The 21,582-nt window shown below is 49.2% G+C and overlaps 2 protein-coding genes and 1 non-coding gene across 6 annotated transcripts; 1 reads left to right on the forward strand and 2 right to left on the reverse strand.

Annotated features, from left to right (window-relative positions):
* Positions 1–1,964: 1,964 nt before the first annotated feature.
* On the forward strand, positions 1,965–5,904 carry APH1A (aph-1 homolog A, gamma-secretase subunit). Its single transcript, XM_010387274.2, has 7 exons — positions 1,965–2,616; positions 3,182–3,352; positions 3,520–3,593; positions 3,831–3,953; positions 4,107–4,234; positions 4,651–4,774; positions 5,112–5,904. Exons 1-7 carry the CDS (start codon positions 2,504–2,506, stop codon positions 5,174–5,176), a joined length of 798 nt encoding a protein of 265 aa, XP_010385576.1. The 5' UTR covers positions 1,965–2,503; the 3' UTR covers positions 5,177–5,904.
* A 327-nt stretch (positions 5,905–6,231) lies between these two features.
* On the reverse strand, positions 6,232–13,535 carry CA14 (carbonic anhydrase 14). Of its 4 annotated transcripts, none has more exons than XM_010387275.2 (11): positions 13,087–13,535; positions 11,118–11,138; positions 9,650–9,829; positions 8,989–9,131; positions 8,673–8,768; positions 8,423–8,489; positions 8,083–8,240; positions 7,865–7,985; positions 7,608–7,628; positions 7,409–7,493; positions 6,232–6,706 (listed from the first exon to the last, which is right to left on the reverse strand). In XM_010387275.2, the coding sequence occupies exons 1-11, from the start codon at positions 13,139–13,141 to the stop codon at positions 6,640–6,642; spliced, it is 1,014 nt and encodes a 337-aa protein (XP_010385577.1). In that variant the 5' UTR covers positions 13,142–13,535; the 3' UTR covers positions 6,232–6,639. The 4 variants fall into 4 exon arrangements, with proteins under 4 accessions (XP_010385577.1, XP_030791614.1, XP_010385578.1 ...); XM_030935754.1 differs by having other exon boundaries at positions 9,650–9,710; positions 13,087–13,427; XM_010387276.2 differs by lacking the exon at positions 8,673–8,768.
* On the reverse strand, positions 9,491–9,594 carry LOC115899471. Its single transcript, XR_004059170.1, has one exon. It is a non-coding gene; the product is annotated as a small nucleolar RNA U13 (small nucleolar RNA).
* Positions 13,536–21,582: the final 8,047 nt, after the last annotated feature.

A 21,582-nucleotide genomic window follows, 5' to 3' on the forward strand; every position in this document is an offset into this window, starting at 1 on the left:
GATAGGCACTGAGAGCTTACAGGCAAGGGAATAAGAAAAGACAGTTTTGCTTTGTTCTTAAGGGAAGTTAATAAGTATCTGCTCAATATCTACTATGAGTCAGGCACTGTGCAAGTGTCTGTGGAACCACCCACGAACAAGATAGGTTTAGAGCCTGGTCAGAAGATGCTGTGATAACACACAATGGAGAGATGAAGCTGGTCACAGTGGCTCACGCCTGTAATCCCAGCACTTTGGGAGGCCTAGGCGGACGGATCACCTGAGGTCAGGAGATCAGGAGATCAGCCTGGCCAACATGGTGAAACCTTGTCTCTCCTAAAAATACAAAAATTAGCTGGGTGTGGTGGCAGGCGCCAGTAATGCCAGGTACTAGGGAGGCTGAGGCAAGAGAATCACTTGAACCTTGGAGGCAGAGGTTGCAGTGAGCCGAGATCACACCACTGTACTCCAGTCTGAGTGACAGAGTGAGATTCCATCTCAAAAAAAAAGACATGAGAAGAATTGTCTCATTGCTATCCACCTGACTCTGCCTGCTGGGCTCAGAAGCAGGACATACTGGAATCTTGAACACAGGCCATGATAATGCTACCCTCTTAATCTTATTAGGGAATAATTTGCCTTGTGACTTTCCATGTAAATCTTTTCCTTCTTTTTTTTCAGAGACAGAGCCTTGCTCTGTCACCCAGGTTTGAGTGCAGTGGTGTGATCTCAGCTCACTGTAATCTCCACCTCCCAGGTTCGAGCTATTCTCGTGGCTCAGCCTCCTGAGTAGCTGGGACTACAGGTGTGCACCACCACTCCTGGCTAATTTTTTGTATTTTTATTAGAGACGGGGTTTCACCATGCTGGCCAGGCTAGTCTCAAACTCCTGACCTCAAGTGATCCAGCCGCCTTGGTCTCCAAAAGTGCTGGAATTACAGGCATGAGCCACTGTGACCAGCCTCTGTGTAAATCTACACAATCTATTCCTCAGCTCCTTTCCAGAATTTCCTGGAAGACATGTAAAACACGTATGTGAGTGTGCACATATGGATTAAATCATAAATCACTTCCAGGAAGGAAAGCAAGTTTGGTTATCTTTAAACAATTTCTGTGGGTTTTTTTGGTACTTTGGTTATGCTTTCAAAAACGATATTCCAGATTTCTTCCCTCTTTTCCATCCTCAGATTCCTTTGCCTAACATCTTCCCTAAGGACTAACGTCTACCCATTCAAATGAGATTGCAATACTCTCCTCTCCTACTTTAACTTTCTTTTTATTTCTTGAGACAGAACCTCACTCCATTGTCCAGGCTGTAGTGCAGTGGCGCAGTCGCAGCTCACTGCCACCTCTGCCTCTCGGGTTCAAGCTATTCTTGTCCCTCAGCCTCCCGAGTAGTTGGGATTACAGGCGCGCGCCACCACACCTGGCTAATTTTTGCATTTTTAGTAGAAATGGGCTTTCGCCATGTTGGCCAGGCTGGTCTCAAACTCCTGGCCTCCCAAAGTGCTGGGATTACAGGGGTGAGGCACCGCGCCCAGCCTACTTTAACTTTCATTCACTCTAATATACAACCCCTCTCTCCAACCTGAGGAAAACGCACCACTGAGGTTCATTTTTCAGAAAATAAACAGAGGAAGTATGACATAAAAGGAACTTGGGGCGGGGGTGGGGCCGGGGTGTCGTTTTCCTTCAACCCCATCGCTCTTATTGCTTTTAAACTCCCGGACTCTTTCAAAATGCCTTCCTAACATTTCTCTCCAGGCTCCTTTTGCTTATCTCCGATTCTCTTGTCATTACTGATGAAGGCTTCATTAGCGATATACTGTATTCCATGTTTATTATACTAGCCTGTCCGAAGAGCTCCTACTTTTTAATGTAATCTTCATCCCTTAGGCAGCAGCTCTAGCCCATTTCCTCTCATTCAAGTAAGAACAATACCCGTCCCTATCTCCCTGCGCCCCATCCTGTGCTCTCTTTGTATTTGTCCCTTAGATTCAAACAGGATCTACCCCCGCTGCAACCCTTCAAGAAGAGGTATGATTGCTACCACTTTTTCCCACAAAGTGACGAAAAGAAACAGCGACGGAGGCGCAACCGAACCCAGGAATCTGTGTCTTTACTGGTCCATTCCCGGCCCACCCCCATTAACCGGCTCGAGCCACTCCCAGGACGAAGTCAAGGCCTCTGAAGACGACTACAACTCCCAGCAGGTCGAGCTGCTCCGCCCGCGCTGATTCTCCATTGGCCTTCCGGGGGTGGGGATTAGATGGGAGGCGGCCGTGGGGCTGCGACAGGGATCTGTCCCCTCTTCGGCTTCCGTAGAGGAAGTCCCGCGGACCTTCATTTGGGGTTTTGGTTCCCCCCCTTCCCCTTCCCCGGGGTCCGGGGGTGACATTGCACCGCGCCCCTCGTGGGGTCGCGTTGCCACCCCACGCGGACTCCCCAGCTGGCGCGCCTCTCCCATTTGCCTGTCCTGGTCAGGCCCCCACCCGGCCCCCACCCCCCTCCCACCTGCCCAGCCATGGGGGCTGCGGTGTTTTTCGGCTGCACTTTCGTCGCGTTCGGCCCGGCCTTCGCGCTTTTCTTGATCACTGTGGCTGGGGATCCACTTCGCGTTATCATCCTGGTCGCAGGGTGAGTAGGGGTCCGGGAGACGCGGAAGAGCGTCGAAGAGAGAGGTGCGGAAGGGGCTGGAGGAACTGGGGCGAGCCTGGGAGCCTGAATTGGGGACAATAAATCGGAGGTGAAGTTTGGGCGGTGAGGGGTTGGGTCTGGGAGATTTGCCTTTTCCCGCAGTTGGTTTCCACCTTCCAAGGATCTCACAGATTCCTCCTATATTCCTCCCAGCGACGTCAGAGAAGGCCCAAGGCCGAGACTCGTGAGGGGGCTGTGCTGACCTAGGCTGGCCGAGTCAGGTGCCTTAGGAGAGGATCCAGGAATGGATACCTCGCCCTTCTGTGCTCGCACACTCTGGCTCTCATCGCTCTGAAGACTCTTTAATTAGATTTCTCCCCTTTCCTCTGCGTTCACGTTTCTACAGATGAGTCTCTTGGTGGAAACAGTTACCCTACCTGGTCCATGTTTCCGTAACCATCCGGAAGGCTAACTTCCACCCTTCAAGCACCTTGGCTGGTTTCCCTCCTTGATTTCTCTGGCAGCCCTTACCATTGCTTGTCTCACTGTCCCTGTCTTTTCTCAGGGCATTTTTCTGGCTGGTCTCCCTGCTCCTGGCCTCTGTGGTCTGGTTCATCTTGGTGCATGTGACCGACCGGTCAGATGCCCGGCTCCAATACGGCCTCCTGATTTTTGGTGCTGCTGTCTCTGTCCTTCTACAGGAGGTGTTCCGCTTTGCCTACTACAAGCTGCTTAAGTAAGATGATGGAGTGGTCTGGAGGGGAGAGGGGCAGAGAACTGCACTGTGGGAAGTGGGGCAGCCCCTGGGTGCTGGTTTGGAAGAGGAGGCACTAAGGGAGGACATTAGAGGGAAAGGAGCATCCCTGCCCTCCCTCATGTTTCCCCTACCCCACCTCACCCCAGGAAGGCAGATGAGGGGTTAGCATCGCTGAGTGAGGACGGAAGATCACCCATCTCCATCCGCCAGATGGCCTATGGTGAGCCAAGGGAGAGGGACTGGAGGAGGGAGTTGGACAGCCCCCTCCTCTAGGGAAGTCTCTAAATACCCACATGTTCTACGTGGCTTCTTATTTTCCTTCATCCGTCACTTCCAAAGAAAGTTGGTCTGGAGGGAGAGTAGGCGTGAAAGAATTGTAACCGGGAATGGGGAGGCGTCAGTGGTGAACAGGCAATAGTGTGATCTCTGACATTGATGAGATCCTCCCTTCCCCCAGTTTCTGGTCTCTCCTTCGGTATCATCAGTGGTGTCTTCTCTGTTATCAATATTTTGGCTGATGCACTTGGGCCAGGTGTGGTTGGGATCCATGGAGACTCACCCTATTACTTCCTGACTTCAGGTAAGATCCAAATTCTATCTAGCCTTCACCCCCCATCCATCCTTGTCCCTGATCTGATTTATTGGCCTTCCCTGGGAGACTTCTTTGGCTCAACATCTCAGGAGGCTGGGAGAAGATCAGGGATGTATCTCCTCCCCGTCTCCCTCCCTGCAGCCTTTCTGACAGCAGCCATTATCCTGCTCCATACCTTTTGGGGAGTTGTGTTCTTTGATGCCTGTGAGAGGAGACGGTACTGGGCTTTGGGCCTGGTGGTTGGGAGTCACCTACTGACATCGGGACTGGTGAGTTGGAGACAGGGGCTTAAGTTAGGGAGAAAAGCATTTAATGGTGAGTGGGATGTTGGAAAAAGGGTATCCTCACTTCTTAACATTTTTAACTTACCTGGGAGGAGGCGGAAAGGTGAGTCTTTTGAGGTCTCTCACCTCAGCATCAGTTCTAGCACCTGCTCTGGGGAGGAGGTTGAATGCATTAGTCAAAGTGTAATGCAGAGGGCCTGAGGTGATCAGGAGCAGCAGAAACCTTTGAGTTTCTGAGGAGCTGATAATCAAAAGTCCCCTTAACCACAAGATGTTGGTGCTCTGAAGGGAAAGACTGGGGAATTTGAGAGAGATGTCTGGGAGTCAAAGGTACAGAGAGAATATGGGGATTAGGTCGGGGGAGAATCTAATCTCTTTCCTACTCTTACCCTCCTTCCTAGACATTCCTGAACCCCTGGTATGAGGCCAGCCTGCTGCCCATCTATGCAGTCACTGTTTCCATGGGGCTCTGGGCCTTCATCACAGCTGGAGGGTCCCTCCGAAGTATTCAGCGCAGCCTCTTGTGTAAGGACTGACTACCTGGACTGATCGCCTGACAGATCCCACCTGCCTGTCCACTGCCCATGACTGAGCCCAGCCCCAGCCCGGGTCCATTGCCCACATTCTCTGTCTCCTTCTCGTCGGTCTACCCCACCACCTCCAGGGTTTTGCTTTGTCCTTTTTGTGACCGTTAGTCTCTCAGCTTTACCAGGAGCAGCCTGGGTTCAGCCAGTCAGTGACTGGTGGGTTTGAATCTGCACTTATCCCCACCACCTGGGGACCCCCTTGTTGTCCAGGACTCCCCCTGTGTCAGTGCTCTGCTCTCACCCTGCCCAAGACTCACCTCCCTTCCCCTCTGCAGGCCGACGGCAGGAGGACAGTCGGGTGATGGTGTATTCTGCCCTGCGCATCCCACCCGAGGACTGAGGGAACCTAGGGGGGACCCCTGGGCCTGGGGTGCCCTCCTGATGTCCTCGCCCTGTATTTCTCCATCTCCAGTTCTGGACAGTGCAGGTTGCCAAGAAAAGGGACCTAGTTTAGCCATTGCCCTGGAGATGAAATTAATGGAGGCTCAAGGGTAGATGAGCTCTGAGTTTCTCAGTACTCCCTCCCCAGACTGGACATCTTGGTCTTTTTCTCAGGCCTGAGGGGAACCATTTTTGGTGTGATCAAATACCCTAAAATGCCTTTTTTTCTTTTTTGAGGTGGGGGAAGGGAGGAGGTATGTTGGAACTCTTCTAACCTCCTTGAGCTATATTTTCTCTCCTCGAGTTGCTCCTTATTCCTGGGCTCATTTCTGTACCTTTCTCCTTGGTCCCAGACCTTGAGGGAAAGGAAGGAAGTGCATGTTTGGGAACTGGCATTACTGGAACTAATGGTTTTAACCTCCTTAACCACCAGCATCCCTCCTCTCCCCAAGGTGAAGTGGAGGGTGCTGTGGTGAGCTGACCGCTCCAGAGCTGCAGTGCCGCTGGAGGAGTCAGACTACCATAACATCGTAGGGAAGGAGGGCAGATTTTTTTGTAGTTTTTAATTGGGGTGTGGGAGGGGTGGGGAGGTTTTCTATAAACTGTATCATTTTCTGCTGAGGGTGGAGTGTCCCATCCTTTTAATCAAGGTGATTGTGATTTTGACTAATAAAAAAGAATTTGTAATTATGGGGGAACTTGGCTTTTAAGGGAGGGGATAGCATGTTAATTGAGATTTCTGCCCTCTCAGATCTCTTGTCCAGCCACTTTCCTAACCTGTCAACCACTGATCTCCAAGCATAGCCTTGGTGCAAGGGCAGAAATCTGGGCTAGTGGTTTAACAGCCCAGAAACTTTGGGTTAAGTGTTTTCCCAGAAGCTAATCTTTCCGTCCAGGGGTGGGATAAAAGGAGTTAATCACCCATGCTTCTTTTCCTCATCCTTTGCCCATCTTTACCACCTGAGGGATTCAGGAACTTGCCCACCCTCAAGAGCCTCAAAGGATAGGACAGAATTAAAGTCAGAAACTTTAATTTCCAAATATATTGATCAAAAATATACAACTTCAACAGCAACTCTTTATCCTAAGGAGAGATCCTGCAGTATATCTAGGGAAAGGGCCAAAAAAGTGAGGGGGTAGAGGACTTTGGGATATATCCCTGCAACTAAACAGAGTTTGTTCTCTGCATTAACAACACAGGGATTTCCTCATTTCCTACATGTTTGGAGAGGCTGAAGGCTCTGCAGTTCTTCCTCGAATGACCGCCTGGGTCCATTTCTCTCTGTAGGAGATGTCCAGGGGAAGGAGGACGACTGCCTACTACTTCTACAGTGTTTCTGGCCAGACCCTACACTCTGTTTTAGAGGCTTCCCGATAGGCATTAGGGGAAGTCATCCACATCCACGGTATCTGAGAGGGAATTTATGCCTCAGTCGTGGCTCGTGCTGAGGTGAAGACCACAGTCTTTTGGTTTTCCAGCCTCTTCTTCCTGGAAAGGGGAATGGCTCGTGAGAATGACTGCTATCTAAGTGAAGCAGATTAGAGGTGGAATAGGAGAATGATTTTTAATAGAAAAGAGGGCTGGGCAAGGTGTTTCACGCCTGTAATCCCAGCGCTTTGGGAGGCTGAGGCAGGCGAATCACTTGAGGTCAGGAGTTGGAGACCAGCCTGGGCAACATAGTGAAAACCGGTCTCTGCTAAAAATACAAAAATTAGCCGGGCATGGTGGCACATGCCAGTAGTCCCAGCTACTCAGGAGGCTAAGGTGGGAGGACCACTTGAGTCCAGTAGGTGGAGGTTGCAGTGAGCTGTGATAAAGCCATGCACTCCAGCCTGGACAGCACTGAGAACCTGTCTCAAAAAGCGGGTGACTCACGCCTGTGATCCCAGTACTTTGGGAGGCCGAGGTAAGCGGATCACCTGAGGTCAGGAGTTTGAGACCACCCTGGCCAATATGGTGAAACCTTGTCTCTACTAAAAATACAAAAATGAGCTGGGTGCGATGGTGCCTGCCTTTAGTCCCAGCTACTCAGGAGGCTGAGGCAGGAGAACTGCTTGACTCCAGGAGGCAGAGGTTGCAGTGAGCTGAGATTGCACACCACTGCACTCCAGACTGGGTAACAGAGCAAGACTCCATCTCCCAAAAAAAGAAAGAAAGAAAGGACTGGAGGAATGGAAAGTAGGACCTCACCGAATCTTTCTAGCAATGAAATAAACAGCCAGGAGAAGGCAGAGACAGCCAACCAAGATTCCTACACCTAGACTCAGCATTTCACCTGGGGGAGATAAAAGTAAAAGGTGTCAGCCTAGGACTAACAGAGATTCTGAGCCTTTCCCCCACTCGATGAGGATGCCTCCCCTCCCCCCAATATCTTATAAGGCTGCCTTACCTGTGGTATACAAGGATCCCGCTGTAAGAGAAGAAAGTGGGTCAGTGGGACTTCAGATCCCCATCCCAGCTGGGAGCAGCACTCTCTGCTGCTATGCCTGGGAGAATCACCCAGGCACCCTGTGGTGGGGGTTGGTTCCCAGTCCAAGCAAGTCCCGGAAACCCCTCTCCTATTAGCCTTTTCTTCCCATTAGCTCCCTAGTTCCTGCCATTGTGTTCCCCTCAGTTTCCCATCTCTTCTGAGCCGTGCAGAATCACCTTGGCTGAAAGAAGCAAAGACCATGCGCTGATTGAGAGGCTGAGGGGCTCGGTAGTTCTGTACCAGAAGCTTAGAGGGCTCCTCTTCCGTGGAGAACAATGTCCCCTGAAGCTTTTCCAGCTGAGGAGCAGAAGCGTGGGAGAGGTGTCACTTTGGGGAGTGGGAAGGGGTCTGAAGTTAAAACTGTCTTGCTTCACCTCATTTCTCCACCACTTACCTGTTCCATTGAAATTTGGGACCTTCTATAGAAGACTGTCCAGAGCACACTCTGGTAGCAAGGGGGAGTTGTGAGTGAGCCATTGTAGCGGAAGTACTGCCCCAGCTGTGGGGGGAGCAGCTCTCTTAGGTTGAAGGGAGGCACCGAGGTCTTCTGATCTGTGGAGAACAGACTGGGACTCATCTTCCTTGTAGTGTGTCCTAGCTTACCTAGATAGGACTCCCAGATGCAGAATTCCTTGGCTGTAAGTAATTGCCTCATCCCAAGGCTTTTTAGGATATTTTTTGAAAGTTTTTTGAAAGTCTAATCTTACTTCCTGCTATAGGTTTTTAAGGCTCACCTTTATGACTGATTTCATGCAAGTGACTCAGAATGTGTTCATAAGCTATATTCTTAGTCTCACCCACCTGGAAGAGGAGGAAAGGGAGAGAGTTTGGAATGAGTCCATGTTTGGAATAAGAAATTTATGTACAGAATAAATGGTCAGGGTGGGCTGCTGCCTGCCATAGGAGGGAGGCCAGCGACAGAAATAGGTGTGAGGGTTGCAGAGGAAGTGGAGAGAAACCTGGAAGGGACTGGGGGCTACTGACCTCAATTAGGATGCCCAGGACAGCCAGGCCCTGAGGCCTCTGAGCAGCCTCACTCAAGCTGTCATAGGAATCAGAGTCATAATGTACAATGTGGAGCTGAAGGAATTAAGAGGGAATTGAATCATGGGATGTCCCCACCCCCTTCAAGGCCTTGATACTAGCTGCCACTGTTCCCCTGCTGTCCCCGGCAGGCACTAAGTCTGTCCCTCAAAGATTGGCCTTATACCCCCAGCATGACTTTTCCTAAGGTCCAGATCCTTTCCCCAGGACCAACCATCCCTGTTACTTTGAGTCCCAGCTCTTTGTTCCCTGGTACCTCTGCAACTGTGGCTTCACTGTTGATCTGGTGTTCTGAGCCCCCTGGGGATCCTTTCTGACCCCAGTGCAGGTGGAGCTGGGCAGCTACGTATTTTCGGGGAAGTCCACCCAGATACAGGGTAGAGGGCAGAGAGAGTTGCACTGTGAGGAAAAGAGCAAACTAGGATTGGTGGAGGAATGTGGATACATTCCCACTCCTGGGTTGCTACCACTTCTTGGGAGACTTGGCCCTCTTCCAGTTTTCTCCCCCAGTAGCACCCAGTTCCTCCCACAGGCCAGTGCTTTTCTAGCATATCTTCCTTTTTCTTGGTTCAAGTCAGTGCAATGATACTAACCTACCTATTGAGCTTGATTATAAACATTTTGATTTCCGCCTTGGCTACAGGATCCTGATCCCTATTATCATATCTTCCAATTCATGGACAAAGGTTTTTGAGAATTTGCAGGTTAGGAGAATGCTGCTTTCCTCTGACTCCTGAGCTTATTTGTTTGTTTATTTATGTCAGATGGGTAATGTGCCAACATCATAACAAGGTTCGAGGGTGGCACATCTTACGCATGCTCATGAACACCCCATCATCACGCTCATGAACTACAAAAGGATCTGACTCTTAAGATCTGAGCTGGAGCCTACAACTCCTTGGAGCCTGTGCTTTTACCTGTGTGGCCATTGTTGTGCAGGTCCAAAGGCTCGGTGCCAGGCTGGTCATATCCGTGGGGCTGCAGAGGAGGCAACTCAGGGTCAAATGTCACACTGTCTGTCTGAATATCGATGGGCGACTGGGCATTGTTTCCACACTCAGGGTAAGAGGCTGACCAATGGTCCTGACCGTGTGGGCCTGGTGGGGGTTACCAAAGACATTGGTCCTGTCCTCCAGCTGTAGCCACCCTTCAACACCCCCCTGCCTTTGACCCTTCCCCTAACCAAGCCATACATCTGGGTGGAGGTAGAAATGGACTTCCCTCCACTCAGGTTAAGACCCCAGTTGTACAGGGATGGGTGAGGTAGGAGTCCCATTGAGTCTCACGCTGCAGTTCCCCTTCCCTACCCAGAGGCAGTGATGATTCCCCACCTATCCTGATGAATGGGGAGTGGTAGCTCTTTTACTTACCTGTATTTTGAGGACAAGAAAGCTGAATGGGGGGAGAGGGGATGCATAGAAAACCTGAATGCCCTGAGAGATGGGATTAGAGAGTAGGAGTAGAAAAATGGGAGAAATAAAATGATCCTAGGTAGGCCAGGCACAGTGGCTCATGTCTGTAAGCCCAGCACTTTGGGAGGCCGAGGCAGGTGGATCGCTTGAGGTCAGGAGTTTGAGACCAGTCTGGCCAACATGGTGAAACCCTGTCTGTACTAAAAATACAAAAATTAGCCAAACATGGTGGTGGGCACTTGTAATTCCAGCTACTCGAGAGGCTGAGGCAGGAGAATAACTTAAACCCGGGAGGTGGAGTTTGCAGTGAGCCCAGATTGCACCACTGCACTCCAGCCTGGGCAACAGAGCAAGACTCTGTCTCAAAAAAAAAAAAAAAAAAAAAAAAAAGATCTTAGAGAGATAGGGTCTCCTGGAGGCCCCCTATCAAGTGGCCTTGGGATTCAGATATCTTGACTTCATCATTCATTTCTTGCTCTCACACTGACCGTTTATCACAGACTCTGGAGTTCAGTTAAGTCATTAATCGGTAGTTCATAGGAACTGAGTTCCACCTCCCCCAGGGTCACAAACTATCCTGCCAGCCTCTTCCTTACCCCGATCTCTAACTATGTCCCAATTTCAGATGCAGGTTAGGGGTAGGATGGATTAGGATAGACAGAGCCAGAAGGAGACCTGGCAGCTAAGCTCAGAGTTCCCACCCAGCTTCCTTTCCACCCCAGCTCCCTCCCTCCTACATGATTTACTGAGGACTTAACTAGCTTTTCTGCCAAATCAGGAGATGTAGGATTTGATGATTAGAGCAGGATCTAGGAGCCATATATGCGAAACTCAAGGCAGGAGGAGATCCAGAAGGGAGGAGCTAGGGTGAGAAGCTAAAGGAAGTCTCCTCCCACCCGCACAGTGTGTCTTCTTGCAAGGTGAGGAGGTCCCAGTGTGAAGGGGTTGTCGGGAGGCCGCAAGATCTGCTCACCCTCATATGTCCAGTGTTGACCTGCAAGGCAGAATAGTTTGGGTTACAGCCAGCGCAGCCTGAGGCGGAGCCTTGTTCTCCACGCTCCCCTCCCTCCAGCATTCTGTACTGCTCCACCTCCCTCTCTGCTGTCTCTCCTCCCTCTGCTTCAGCACTTTCCAAAGGAAGCCCTGAAACTGGACACCTCTGTGGAAAGGTCGGGGGGCCTATTTAAAATCACCAGCCAGTCTGTGCTGGTGCCTGCCGAGTAAAAGGGGAGGAGGAAGGAAAAGAGGTAAAGCCCAGAGACTAAAATTAACCTGGATCCAAATGTACGATTGGCCCAACCCTTACTTTTCTCTAACCTGTGCCAAGTCAATCTAACACTTAGAAGATTGGGATAGGTGGGGTGAGGGTGTGGGCAGAGGTTTTGAAGGATAGGGACTAGAAAGTGGGGAGGAGAAAGGAGTTCAGAGTGTGTGTTGGGGGGTGCTACTGAGGGGAGAAGGGGGGATTATTCCTTTGCTTTGCAAAATTGTGTGAATAAAGGCACTGAGCTGTAAAATCATATGTAAATTATTCCCTTCTGGTCCCATTAGCTCTAGAGGAAACTCCTTATCACCAGGAGGCTCTGCTCCCTACATTCTGAGATGGTTAGGGAAGGGCAGGAGTCAGGGCAGGGTCTACTGTAGATTGAGAGTGGTGGGTGAGCACAGGCGGCCAGGCTGGCAGGGACAGGATGAAAGTGAAGCATTGTGTGTAGAGACGAGAGCTGCCAGCTGGGTCACATGCCAGGTCTCGTGCAGCCCTGTCTGACTCAAAGGCTGAGGGTCTGCAGGTCCAGCCCCTCCATATGGCCAAACTGCCTCAAGAAGAAAACGAAGGCCTTCATGGTTTATGCTGCAATATTCATACTACTAGAAACTCTGGAGAAAAATCCTAAATTCCTTCCTCTTTCTCTCTCTCTTATTCCCTTAAATTTCTCAAACTTGTGAGTTGTCCTGCTCTTATCCTCGACCTATTCTGCTGGTCCAAGGGAGAGCTGGAGGCAGCCTCTCATTTACTATCTCTGTGGGACTCCCCAACAACTCGAACTCCCTGGTCTGTAAGGTGCCCGTCCCCTCTGGTCAGAGCCTCAACACACTTATTATGTCTCTTCCTCCTCTTTCCCTATTTTTTTCTTTCTCCTCAGATGAGATTTGTGACTCTCCATTTGGCTGTCCACCTGCCCCCATCCTCTCTGCATTTGCCTTCTGCTCTCTGGACACCCCCCTCACCCTGCTCTTTCCAGAAACCTCAGTTACACACCTAGTATGTGCTGGATACTGTGCTAGGCACAGGAAACACAAAAATGAAGTCTAGGAGTTCCTGGGGACACTCCTGGAGCGCTTTGGCCTGTTCTCCCAAGAATCCCTCCTCATCTCCTGGGAGCTCCTGAAAGTCCTTGTAAAGTGTCAAACAAATGTTGACTCTTACTGCCACTTTCAGAGGATAACCGGGGAGTTAGTCGCTCCACAGAATGAAGAGGGAATCTTGGCCAAAAGGGGATGAATTGGAGATCAGGGTCTGAGTTGGGCAGGAAGTATTCTTCCCCCTACCCCCATCTATCCTCTTTTCACTACAGGCCTCTTTGACTCCCTATTTGGAGGAGTTTGTAAATAAAGAAGTCCAGGAGTCCTGCCTGGGACCAGGGCAGTGGGGGAAAGAGCTCTGGAGAAAATCTGTAGCCTGCAAGAAATTCCAGCACTTGCGTATGTACACACCCTGCCTGCCGCTAGTTCTCCCCGACCTCCAATAACAGCAAGGCTGGAGAGACAAAAGGTAAAGAAGGGAAGTGGTCTCCTCCACACCCCGCTCTTTTTTCCTCATCTCTGAGCCTATTATTCCAGCTACTAGCCTTCCTTTCACACCTCTCCTCCCCGCATTCAGCACACCTGGCGACATGTGAACATCAGTACAAATCCACACACAGACATTTAGTTGTACCTACCCCCATCTGCAGCCAGGATCCAAATCACCTCCAGCAGGAGGGCGGAGAACAACATAGTGTCCCAGGAAGGGGTGCAGGGGACTGGGAATTTGAGGACTAGAGGACTAGGACAGGCAGAGAGAGAGGGAGGGAGGAGGGGGAGAGAGAGAGAAAGAGAGAGAGCGCGCGCTCCTGGCGTGAGTGTATTTATCTCTGCTTCTCTTGCTGTTTCTGTCTCTGTGGGCTTCCAGGGGATTTGGTGTTCAGTAGGGTACCATGGGTTTCTGGATCCCCAGGACAAATCTCTTGCTGCCTCTTTCTCTGCCCTCTTTCTTTATCTCCCTCTGCAGTCTCCACTCCACTAGCTGGCCAGTAACTTTACAACTGCCTCCTGCTTTTAAGGTGGCTCTGGACGGGTGTATGTGGGGGGGGGGGTGCTGCCTGGGCTGCTGGCGAACAGCTCCTTAAATAGCCAATTAGGCATGCAGGATGGCCCCACTCGGAGCTGGAGCGCGGCAAGTTTCACCGGAGCCCTTGCCCTGGCTCAGGAGCCCAGCTAGGGTGAGCTCTTCCTTCCTCTGCTAGTCACACAGATGCTGCTTAGACAGGTGTTCCCTGGAGCAGGCGGAGGGGTTTTGGGGTTCAACTCAGCCCCCTCAAGAGGACACTGTATTTTCATCCCTCCGTCTGGCTTCACCTCTGAGGAGCAGCTCCCTGGGTGGTATGGGGCAGATGGCGCGGGTACCTGTTCCCAATTCCCTGCAGAATCTGAGCTGCCCTGGAATGGGAAGAGTACAGAATTAGGAGATATATAACAAGAAGGTACTGGGGACTCAGGATGCAGGCGAGGGGTGGAGGAAGTCAAGAACTAAAACCTGAGTTGTGTCCTGAGTTCTAAGGAAGAGAAGTAAGGCGAGGAGAACTCATCTGGAGCAATCTCTTCTGTGCCTGTCACCACCCCCTTCCCACGGTGAGGCCTGGGTCCACGTGCCTGTGTGGCCTGGGGTGGGGGGAGCGTTGTTTGCTGGATAAAGCCCATTTGTGTGCCCAGTGGGGGAGGGGTGTAGCAGCACCATGGAGAGACAGCGGCTGTAACTGCCAGACCCAGCCACCTCCCTCTCCAGGGAGCCCAGATCTAGGGCGGCTTTTGTCACTGAAGAGGACACTGACCTCTGGCAGAGAGGCCAGGGCAGGAGGAAAGAAGGAGAGACTTTGGGAACAATCACTACCACCATCAGAAAAAGGCGGTCTCCAGAGAAAGAGAGGGGAGGGACCGGAGAGACCATGTGATCCAGATGGAAGAGGGGCCCAGGGTCTTCCCTCCAGCCCGACAAAGGGCTGAGGCAGGACATGTGGCACTGAATGAAACCTGCCACCAAGGAGCTGCGCCAGTGGAGTACGGAGGCTGCGCGTCTCAGGAATGTGAGCTGATGTTTGCTCCCCACGGGACTGGAAATCCCGATTGGAATGTACATCCTAAATCCCTCGTTGGAGAATGTGAAACCCACAGATGCTTTCAAGCCAGACATTGAAACCTCTTTCTTCTCCATGCCCTTCACCAGAGGCACCAGCCAGGAGGATGCACCCATTTGAAGCTCCTTCTGCCTTCCTTGCTCCTGCCGAGTAGCAATAAATAGCCAAACAAAGGGAGCAGAAGCTAAATAAGGGAGCAGGATAAAAGCCAAATGAACAGAATAATGCATGTGCTGGATCATCAGCTCCTGCAGAGACAGGAGCTCACTGTGCCTTTCTGTCCCCCGTGATTGATCTGCAAAGCAAAGCCATTTTGCTGATGTCATTTCCCTTCTTCTCCTACCACCCTCTGAATTATTTGTCCCCTTCAGGAAAGTTTTATGTTTTGAGGTTCCCCAAAGCCCCATCCATCCCATCTAAGAAGAGTAAAGGCTTGAAGTATAAATTAGACTTCCCGGGCCGGGCGCGGTGGCTCAAGGCTGTAATCCCAGCACTTTGGGAGGCCGAGACGGGCGGATCACGAGGTCAGGAGATCGAGACCACCCTGGCTAACACGGTGAAACCCCGTCTCTACTAAAAATACAAAAACTAGCCGGGTGAGGTGGCGGGCGCCTGTAGTCCCAGCTACTTGGGAGGCTGAGGCAGGAGAATGGCGTGAACCCGGGAGGCGGAGCTTGCAGTGAGCTGAGATCCGGCCACTGCACTCCAGCCTGGGCGACAGAGCGAGACTCCGCCTCAAAAAAAAAAAATAATAATAATAAAAAAATAAATTAGACTTCCCGGGAATCAGGGTACTTAACACAAAGAAACAAAAAAGGAAAGCAGAGACATCTTGGTATGAGAAAAGAGATTTAGTAGGAAATAAGAGGTCTGAACAGAATGACCTCCACCGGGACAGAGTTCCCGTGGAGCACTGAGCTGAGATTCCGATTCCCAAGGCGGATAGTGTGTCTTGCCAGGCGCCACCTCCTGGCTCGTCTATGAATTTTTAAATTTTAATATAAGATGCTTTGTGTATGGTTACTTCTGGGAGGTATTTCACTGCTGCTGGGCTTTGGGATTTTGCCTACACAACTGAACATTGTTTCACAAAGATATCTTAGCCCGGAATCAACACTTCCCTGATCTTGGGTAAGCAACGCATCCAGGTGCTTATGCTTCCCAGATGACAAAGGCCCTCCTTTCTAGGACAGAGGGAGCCAGGAGGCGAGCGCCGTCCTCCAGGCACTAGACTTTATCTTGATCTTTGGCTTTACTGTGGATATTTCTGTTGTCACTTTCTAGCTGTGTTGATGTGGAGTAGGTGTCAAGAGGACCCTTATATGTAAGTTAAAAAAAAAAAAGTGACACAGCTCCCTCTCCCCATCCGGTCTCAGTTTCCACTCAAACTCTGGCACCTTTGTTTTAGTTCTGACCTCACTCTCAAGCCCTTTCCTTGCTTGCATTGGCTAAAACCCTTAAAACCAAAACCAAGCATCCCACTGCCTTCTGGCGCCATCTCCTGTCCTTGTAGATATACTGAAACTTGACTGAGGTCAGGTGCAGTGGCTCACGCCTGTAATGCCAGCACTTTGGGAGGCCGAGGCAGGTGGGCCAGGAGTTCCAGACCAGCCTGGCCAACATAGCAAAACCCAGTCTCTACTAAAAATACAAAAATTAGCTGGGCGTGGTGGTGCATGCCTGTAATCCCAGCTACGCAGGAGGCTGAGGCAGGAGATTTGCTTGAACTCTGGAGCAGGAGGTTGTAGTGGGCTGAGATTGCTCCACTGCACTCCAGCCTAGGTGACAGAGTGAGACTCTGTCTCAAAAAAAAAAAAAAAAAAAAAAAAAAATTAATTTTGGAAAAATGACCCTTTGGATTATTTTCTTAGTTTTCCAGTTCACATTACACAACAGATGCAGTATGAGAATCTTGTAAATTGAGGACCAGTAAAAGTTTGTGGTCTGAAAATTTGCAAGTCATTTAATTATAAATACGTTACAATATTTCAGTTGTAATTTTGTGTCATACAGTGATTCCATGAACAGAACACTGCCTGGTACATAAGTGTTTGTTGATTGAATGAATCTAGTAATTGCAACAGTTATTTACTTTCTTTCACAGAATTTTAGAACAGAAGGGCCCTCAGGCATCATTCTAAACCCCTTGTTATACCCTGTAAAACTGAGTTTTGAGAGATTTAGGGATTCAGCCATGGTTAGTCATATAGCTGCTAGGCTAAACCAGAACAAGGACACAGGCACCAGTGAGCTTTCTCCTACACCATTGGTTATCAAATGTCAAAGTGCATCAGAATCACCTGGAAAGTTTTTTAAACTTGGAAAACTAATTAAAATACAGATTTCTGACCAGGTGCAGTGGCTCATGTCTGTAATCCCAGCACTTTGAGAGGCTGGGGTGGGCGGATCACCTGAGGTCAGGAATTTGAGACCAGCCTGGCCAACCACTGCACTCCAAACTGGGTGACAAGAGCAAAACTCTATCTCAAAGATAAAATAAAATCAATAAATACAGATTTCTGGACCTCACCCCCATAGTACCCGATTCTGTAGTTCTGGGTATGTCCAAATTTTTCTCTTTCTCTTTCTCTCTTTCTCTTTCTCTTTCTCTCTCTCTCTCTCCCTTTTTTTTTTTTTTTTTTTTTTGACAAAGTCTCGGCCGGGTGCGGTGGTTCATGCCTGTAATCCCAGCACTTTGGGAGGCCGAGGCGGGCAGATCACGAGGTCAAGAGATGGAGACTATCCTGGCCAATCAACATGATGAAACCCCATCTCTACAAAAAATACAAAAATTAGCTGGGCGTAGTGGTGCATACATGTAGTCCCAGCTACTTGGGAGGCTGAGGCAGGAGAACCGCTTGAACCTGGGAAGCAGAGGTTACGGTGAGCCAAGATTGTGCCATTGCACTGCAGCCTGGGCAACAGAATGAGACTCTGTCTTTTTTTTTTTTTTTTTTTTTGTCTTTTTTTTTTTTTTTTCCTTTTTGTGGAGAACAGGGTCTCGCTGTATTACCCAGGCAGGTCTCGAACTCCTGGGCTCAAGCTATCCTCCCGCCTCTAGCCTCCCTGAGAGCTGGGATTACAGGCGTGAGCCACCGCGCCCGGCTTTTTTTTTTTTTTTTTTTTGAGATGGCTCACCGTAACCTCTGCTTCCCAGGTTCAAGCGATTCTTCTGCCTCAGCCTCCCAAGTAGCTGGGATTACAGGCATTTGCCACCACGCCTGGCTAATTTGGTATTTTTAGTAGAGATGGAGTTTCTCCATGTTGATGAGGCTAGTCTTGAACTCCCTACCTCAGGTAATCTGCCTGCCTCAGCCTCCCAAAGTGCTGGGATTACAGGCGTGAGCCACCATGCCTAGCCTCTCTCTCTGTCTCTTTTTTTTTTTTGGAAACAGGGTCTCACTCTGTCGCTTAGGCTGGAGTGCAGTGGCAGAATCATAGCTCACTTCAGCCTCAAACTCAAGTGATCCTCTTCTCAGCCTCCAAAGTAGCTAGGACATGAGCATGCCACCATGACTGGTGGGTTTTAAAATTTTTCTTTTTTTTTTTTTTTTTTTTTTTTGAGATGGAGTCTTGCTCTGTCCTCCAGGCTGGAGTGCAGTGGCAGGATCTCGGCTCACTGCGAGCTCCGCCTCCCGGGTTCACGCCATTCTCCTGCCTCAGCCTCCCGAGTAGCTGGGACTACAGGCGCCCACCACCTTGCCCGGCTAGTTTTTTGTATTTTTAGTAGAGACAGAGTTTCACCGTGTTAGCCAGGATGGTCTCGATCTCCTGACCTCGTGATCCGCCCGTCTCGGCCTCCCAAAGTGCTGGGATTACAGGCTTGAGCCACTGCGCCCGGCCTAAAATTTTTCTTATTTTTTCTAGAGACAAGATTTTGTCATGTTGCCCAGGCTGGTCTCGAACTCCTGGGCTCAAGTGATTTGCCCAGCTCGGCCTCCCAAAGTGCTGAGATTATAAGCATGAGCCACCACAGCCACCTCTTTCTAGTCACCATGAATAAAAACACTATAAATACTTGAGTACAGGTCTTTGAGCAGACATATGTTTTTATTGTTCTTGAGTAAATACGTAGGAGTGGGAATAAATAGATACTGAGTACTGGATTGTACAGGAAGCGTATGTTTAGCTTTGTAAAAAAACTGCCAGGCTGTTTTTCTTTTACTTTCTTTTCTTTTCTTTTTTTTTTTTTTTTTGAGACGGAGTCTCACTCTGTCGCCCAGGCTGGAGTGCAGTGGCCAGATCTCAGCTCACTGCAAGCTCTGCCTCCCGGGTTCACGCCATTCTCCTGCCTCAGCCTCCCGTGTAGCTGGGACTACAGGCGCCCGCCACCGCGTCCGGCTAATTTTTTTTTTTTTTTTTTTGTATTTTTAGTAGAGACGGGGTTTCACCGTGTTAGCCAGGATGGTCTGGATCTCCTGACCTCGTGATCCGCCCGCCTCGGCCTCCCAAAGTGCTGGGATTACAGGCTTGAGCCACCGCGCCCGGCCCTACTTTCTTTTCTTCTTTTGAGATGGCATAGCTCTGTTGTCCAGGTTGGAGTGCAGTGGCATGATCTTGGCTCACTGCAGCCTTTCCTTCCTGGGCCCAAGCCATCCTCCCACCTCAGCCTCCCAAGCCTCTGAGGCTACAGGTTCATGCCACTGCACCCAGCTAATTTTTAAATTTTTTTGTAGAGACAAGGTTTTACCATATTGCCTAGGTTGGTCTTGAACTCCTGGGCTCAAGTGATTCTCCCGCCTCGGCCTCCCAAAGTGTTAGAATTACAGTCATGAGCCACCATGCCTGGCCTCTTTTATTTTATTATTTATTTATTTATTTTTTGAGACAGAGTCTGGCTCTGTTGCCCAGGCTGGAGTGCAGTGGCGTGATCTTGGCTCACTGCAACCTCTGCCTCCTAGGTTCAAGTGATTCTTCTGCCTCAGCCTCCCAAGTAGCTGGAACTATAGGCACGTGCCACCATGCCTGGCTAATTTTTGCATCTTTAGTAGAGACAGGGTTTCACCATATTGGCCAGGCTGGTCTCGAACCCCTGACCTCATGATCCACCTGCCTCAGCCTCCCAAAGTGCTGGGATTACAGGTGTGAGCCACTGCACCCAGCCTATTTTATTTTTTTTAAATAGAGATGGGGTCTTGCCATGTTGCCCAGGCTGGTCTCATCTCCTAGGTTCAAGCGATTCTCCTGCCTAGGCCTTCCAAAGTGTTGGGATTACCAGTGTGAGCTGTTGCACCTGGTCCCCAGACTGTTTTTCATAGTGCTTATACAGTTTTTCTTTCCCATCAGCAATGTATGAGTTCCAATCGTCCTCATCTTTGCAAGCACTTGATACTGTCCGTTTAAAAAAAAAAAAAAAAAAAGTACGGCTGGACACAGTGGCTCACGCCTGTAATCCCAGCACTTCAGGAGGCCAAGGTGGGCGCATCACGAGGTCAGGAGTTCGAGACCAGCCTGGCCAACATGGCAAAACCCTGTCTTTACTAAAAGTACAAAAATTAGCTGGGTGTGGTGGCAGGGGCCTGTAATCCCAGCTACTCTAAAGGATGAGGAGGAGACTGTCTTGAACCCGGGAGGTGGAGGTTGCAGTGAGCCAAGATCATGCCATTGCACTCCACCCTGAGTGACAAGAGCAAGACACCGTCTCAAAAAGGAAAAAAAAAAGTAGCTATTCTTTTAGGTGTATAATGGTGTCTCATTTTGGTTTTAATTTAGGATATTAACTTTTTAAAGGGTTTTTGCTATATTACCATATTGCCTTCCATAAAGGTTATACTCCTCCAGTGGTATTTATATGAGCTGTTACTCTTTTCTTCTTTGGGGAGATAAACAAAGGACTCTACAACTGGTGTTTCACACTAGGCAAAAATATTTTTCTTTCCCTTGTGACCTTTTAGCTATCACACAGAAATAAAATTCACTTGTAACATGGTTAAATTTCTGTACAGTGAATATCATCCTCTCATGGACTTGCAGAATAAATGAGAGATATGTTCATTTGGAGGAAATTTTGGCTTAAAGATAAGTCAAGGCTACATTAGTGAGTGTAGCAAGCTCTTCAAAGACACATATTGAGAGTAAACCCATTATTTCATGAGAAAGTATAACACTAAAATAATATATACTAATGCAAAATACTGTTTGTCAAAATAGCTCAAATAATTAAGCAGGAGAAAAATCATAATTAAATCGATCAATTGCACCAAATAGTCATCCAGCTTCTATCAAATTTCAGTATATTTCAGTAGAATTACATTCAACTCTGATTACTTAGATTTTGTTTTTGGTGTTTCGTGGAAGCAATTGGCTTGATCGAGCTAAAATTAAATGGAAACACAAATACAACATTGGCAAAAAAACTAAACTGTATTAATAAATAAACAGAAATATACCTATTGAAACATGACAGAAGAGTATAGCAAGGTCCTGTCAACAGATATTGTACATTGAATAAGTTTGAATTTGGCATGCTAAATTTCTATATAACAAGATATAGCCAGGTGTAGTGGCTCACACCTATAGCCTCAACACTTCAGGAGGCTGAGGTGGGAGCATAGCTTGAGCCCAAGGAATTTGAGGCTGTAGTGAGCCATGATTGCACTACTGTACCCTAACCTGGGTGACAGAGCAAGAAAGACCCTGTCTCTAAACCCAAAAAACCAAACCAAACAAAAACAAATCAAAAAAGTTAAACAAACAATATACCTACATTCTTATCTTTCACCACAGAATAAAAAAAGTTGATATCAGTTTAAAGACTGCTGGTCCACTCAATATGTTTCATTGTGTTTGTGGAAGGTCCACAAGTCAGTGGTTAGCTACTTCACTTATTATTGTTATTATTTTTTGAGACAGAGTCTTGCTCTGTTGCCCAGGCTGCAGTGCAGTGGCGTGATCTCAGCTCACTGCAACCTTCCCCTCCCGGGTTCAAGTGATTCTCCTGCTTTAGCCTCCCAAGCAGGTGGAATTACTGGGTCTCCCAACCAAGACCAACTAATTTTTGTATTTTCAGTAGGGATAGGGTTTTGCCATGTTGGCCAGGTGGTC

This window comes from Rhinopithecus roxellana, chromosome 8 (assembly GCF_007565055.1).
Source record: "Rhinopithecus roxellana isolate Shanxi Qingling chromosome 8, ASM756505v1, whole genome shotgun sequence".
NCBI lineage: Eukaryota > Metazoa > Chordata > Mammalia > Primates > Cercopithecidae > Rhinopithecus > Rhinopithecus roxellana.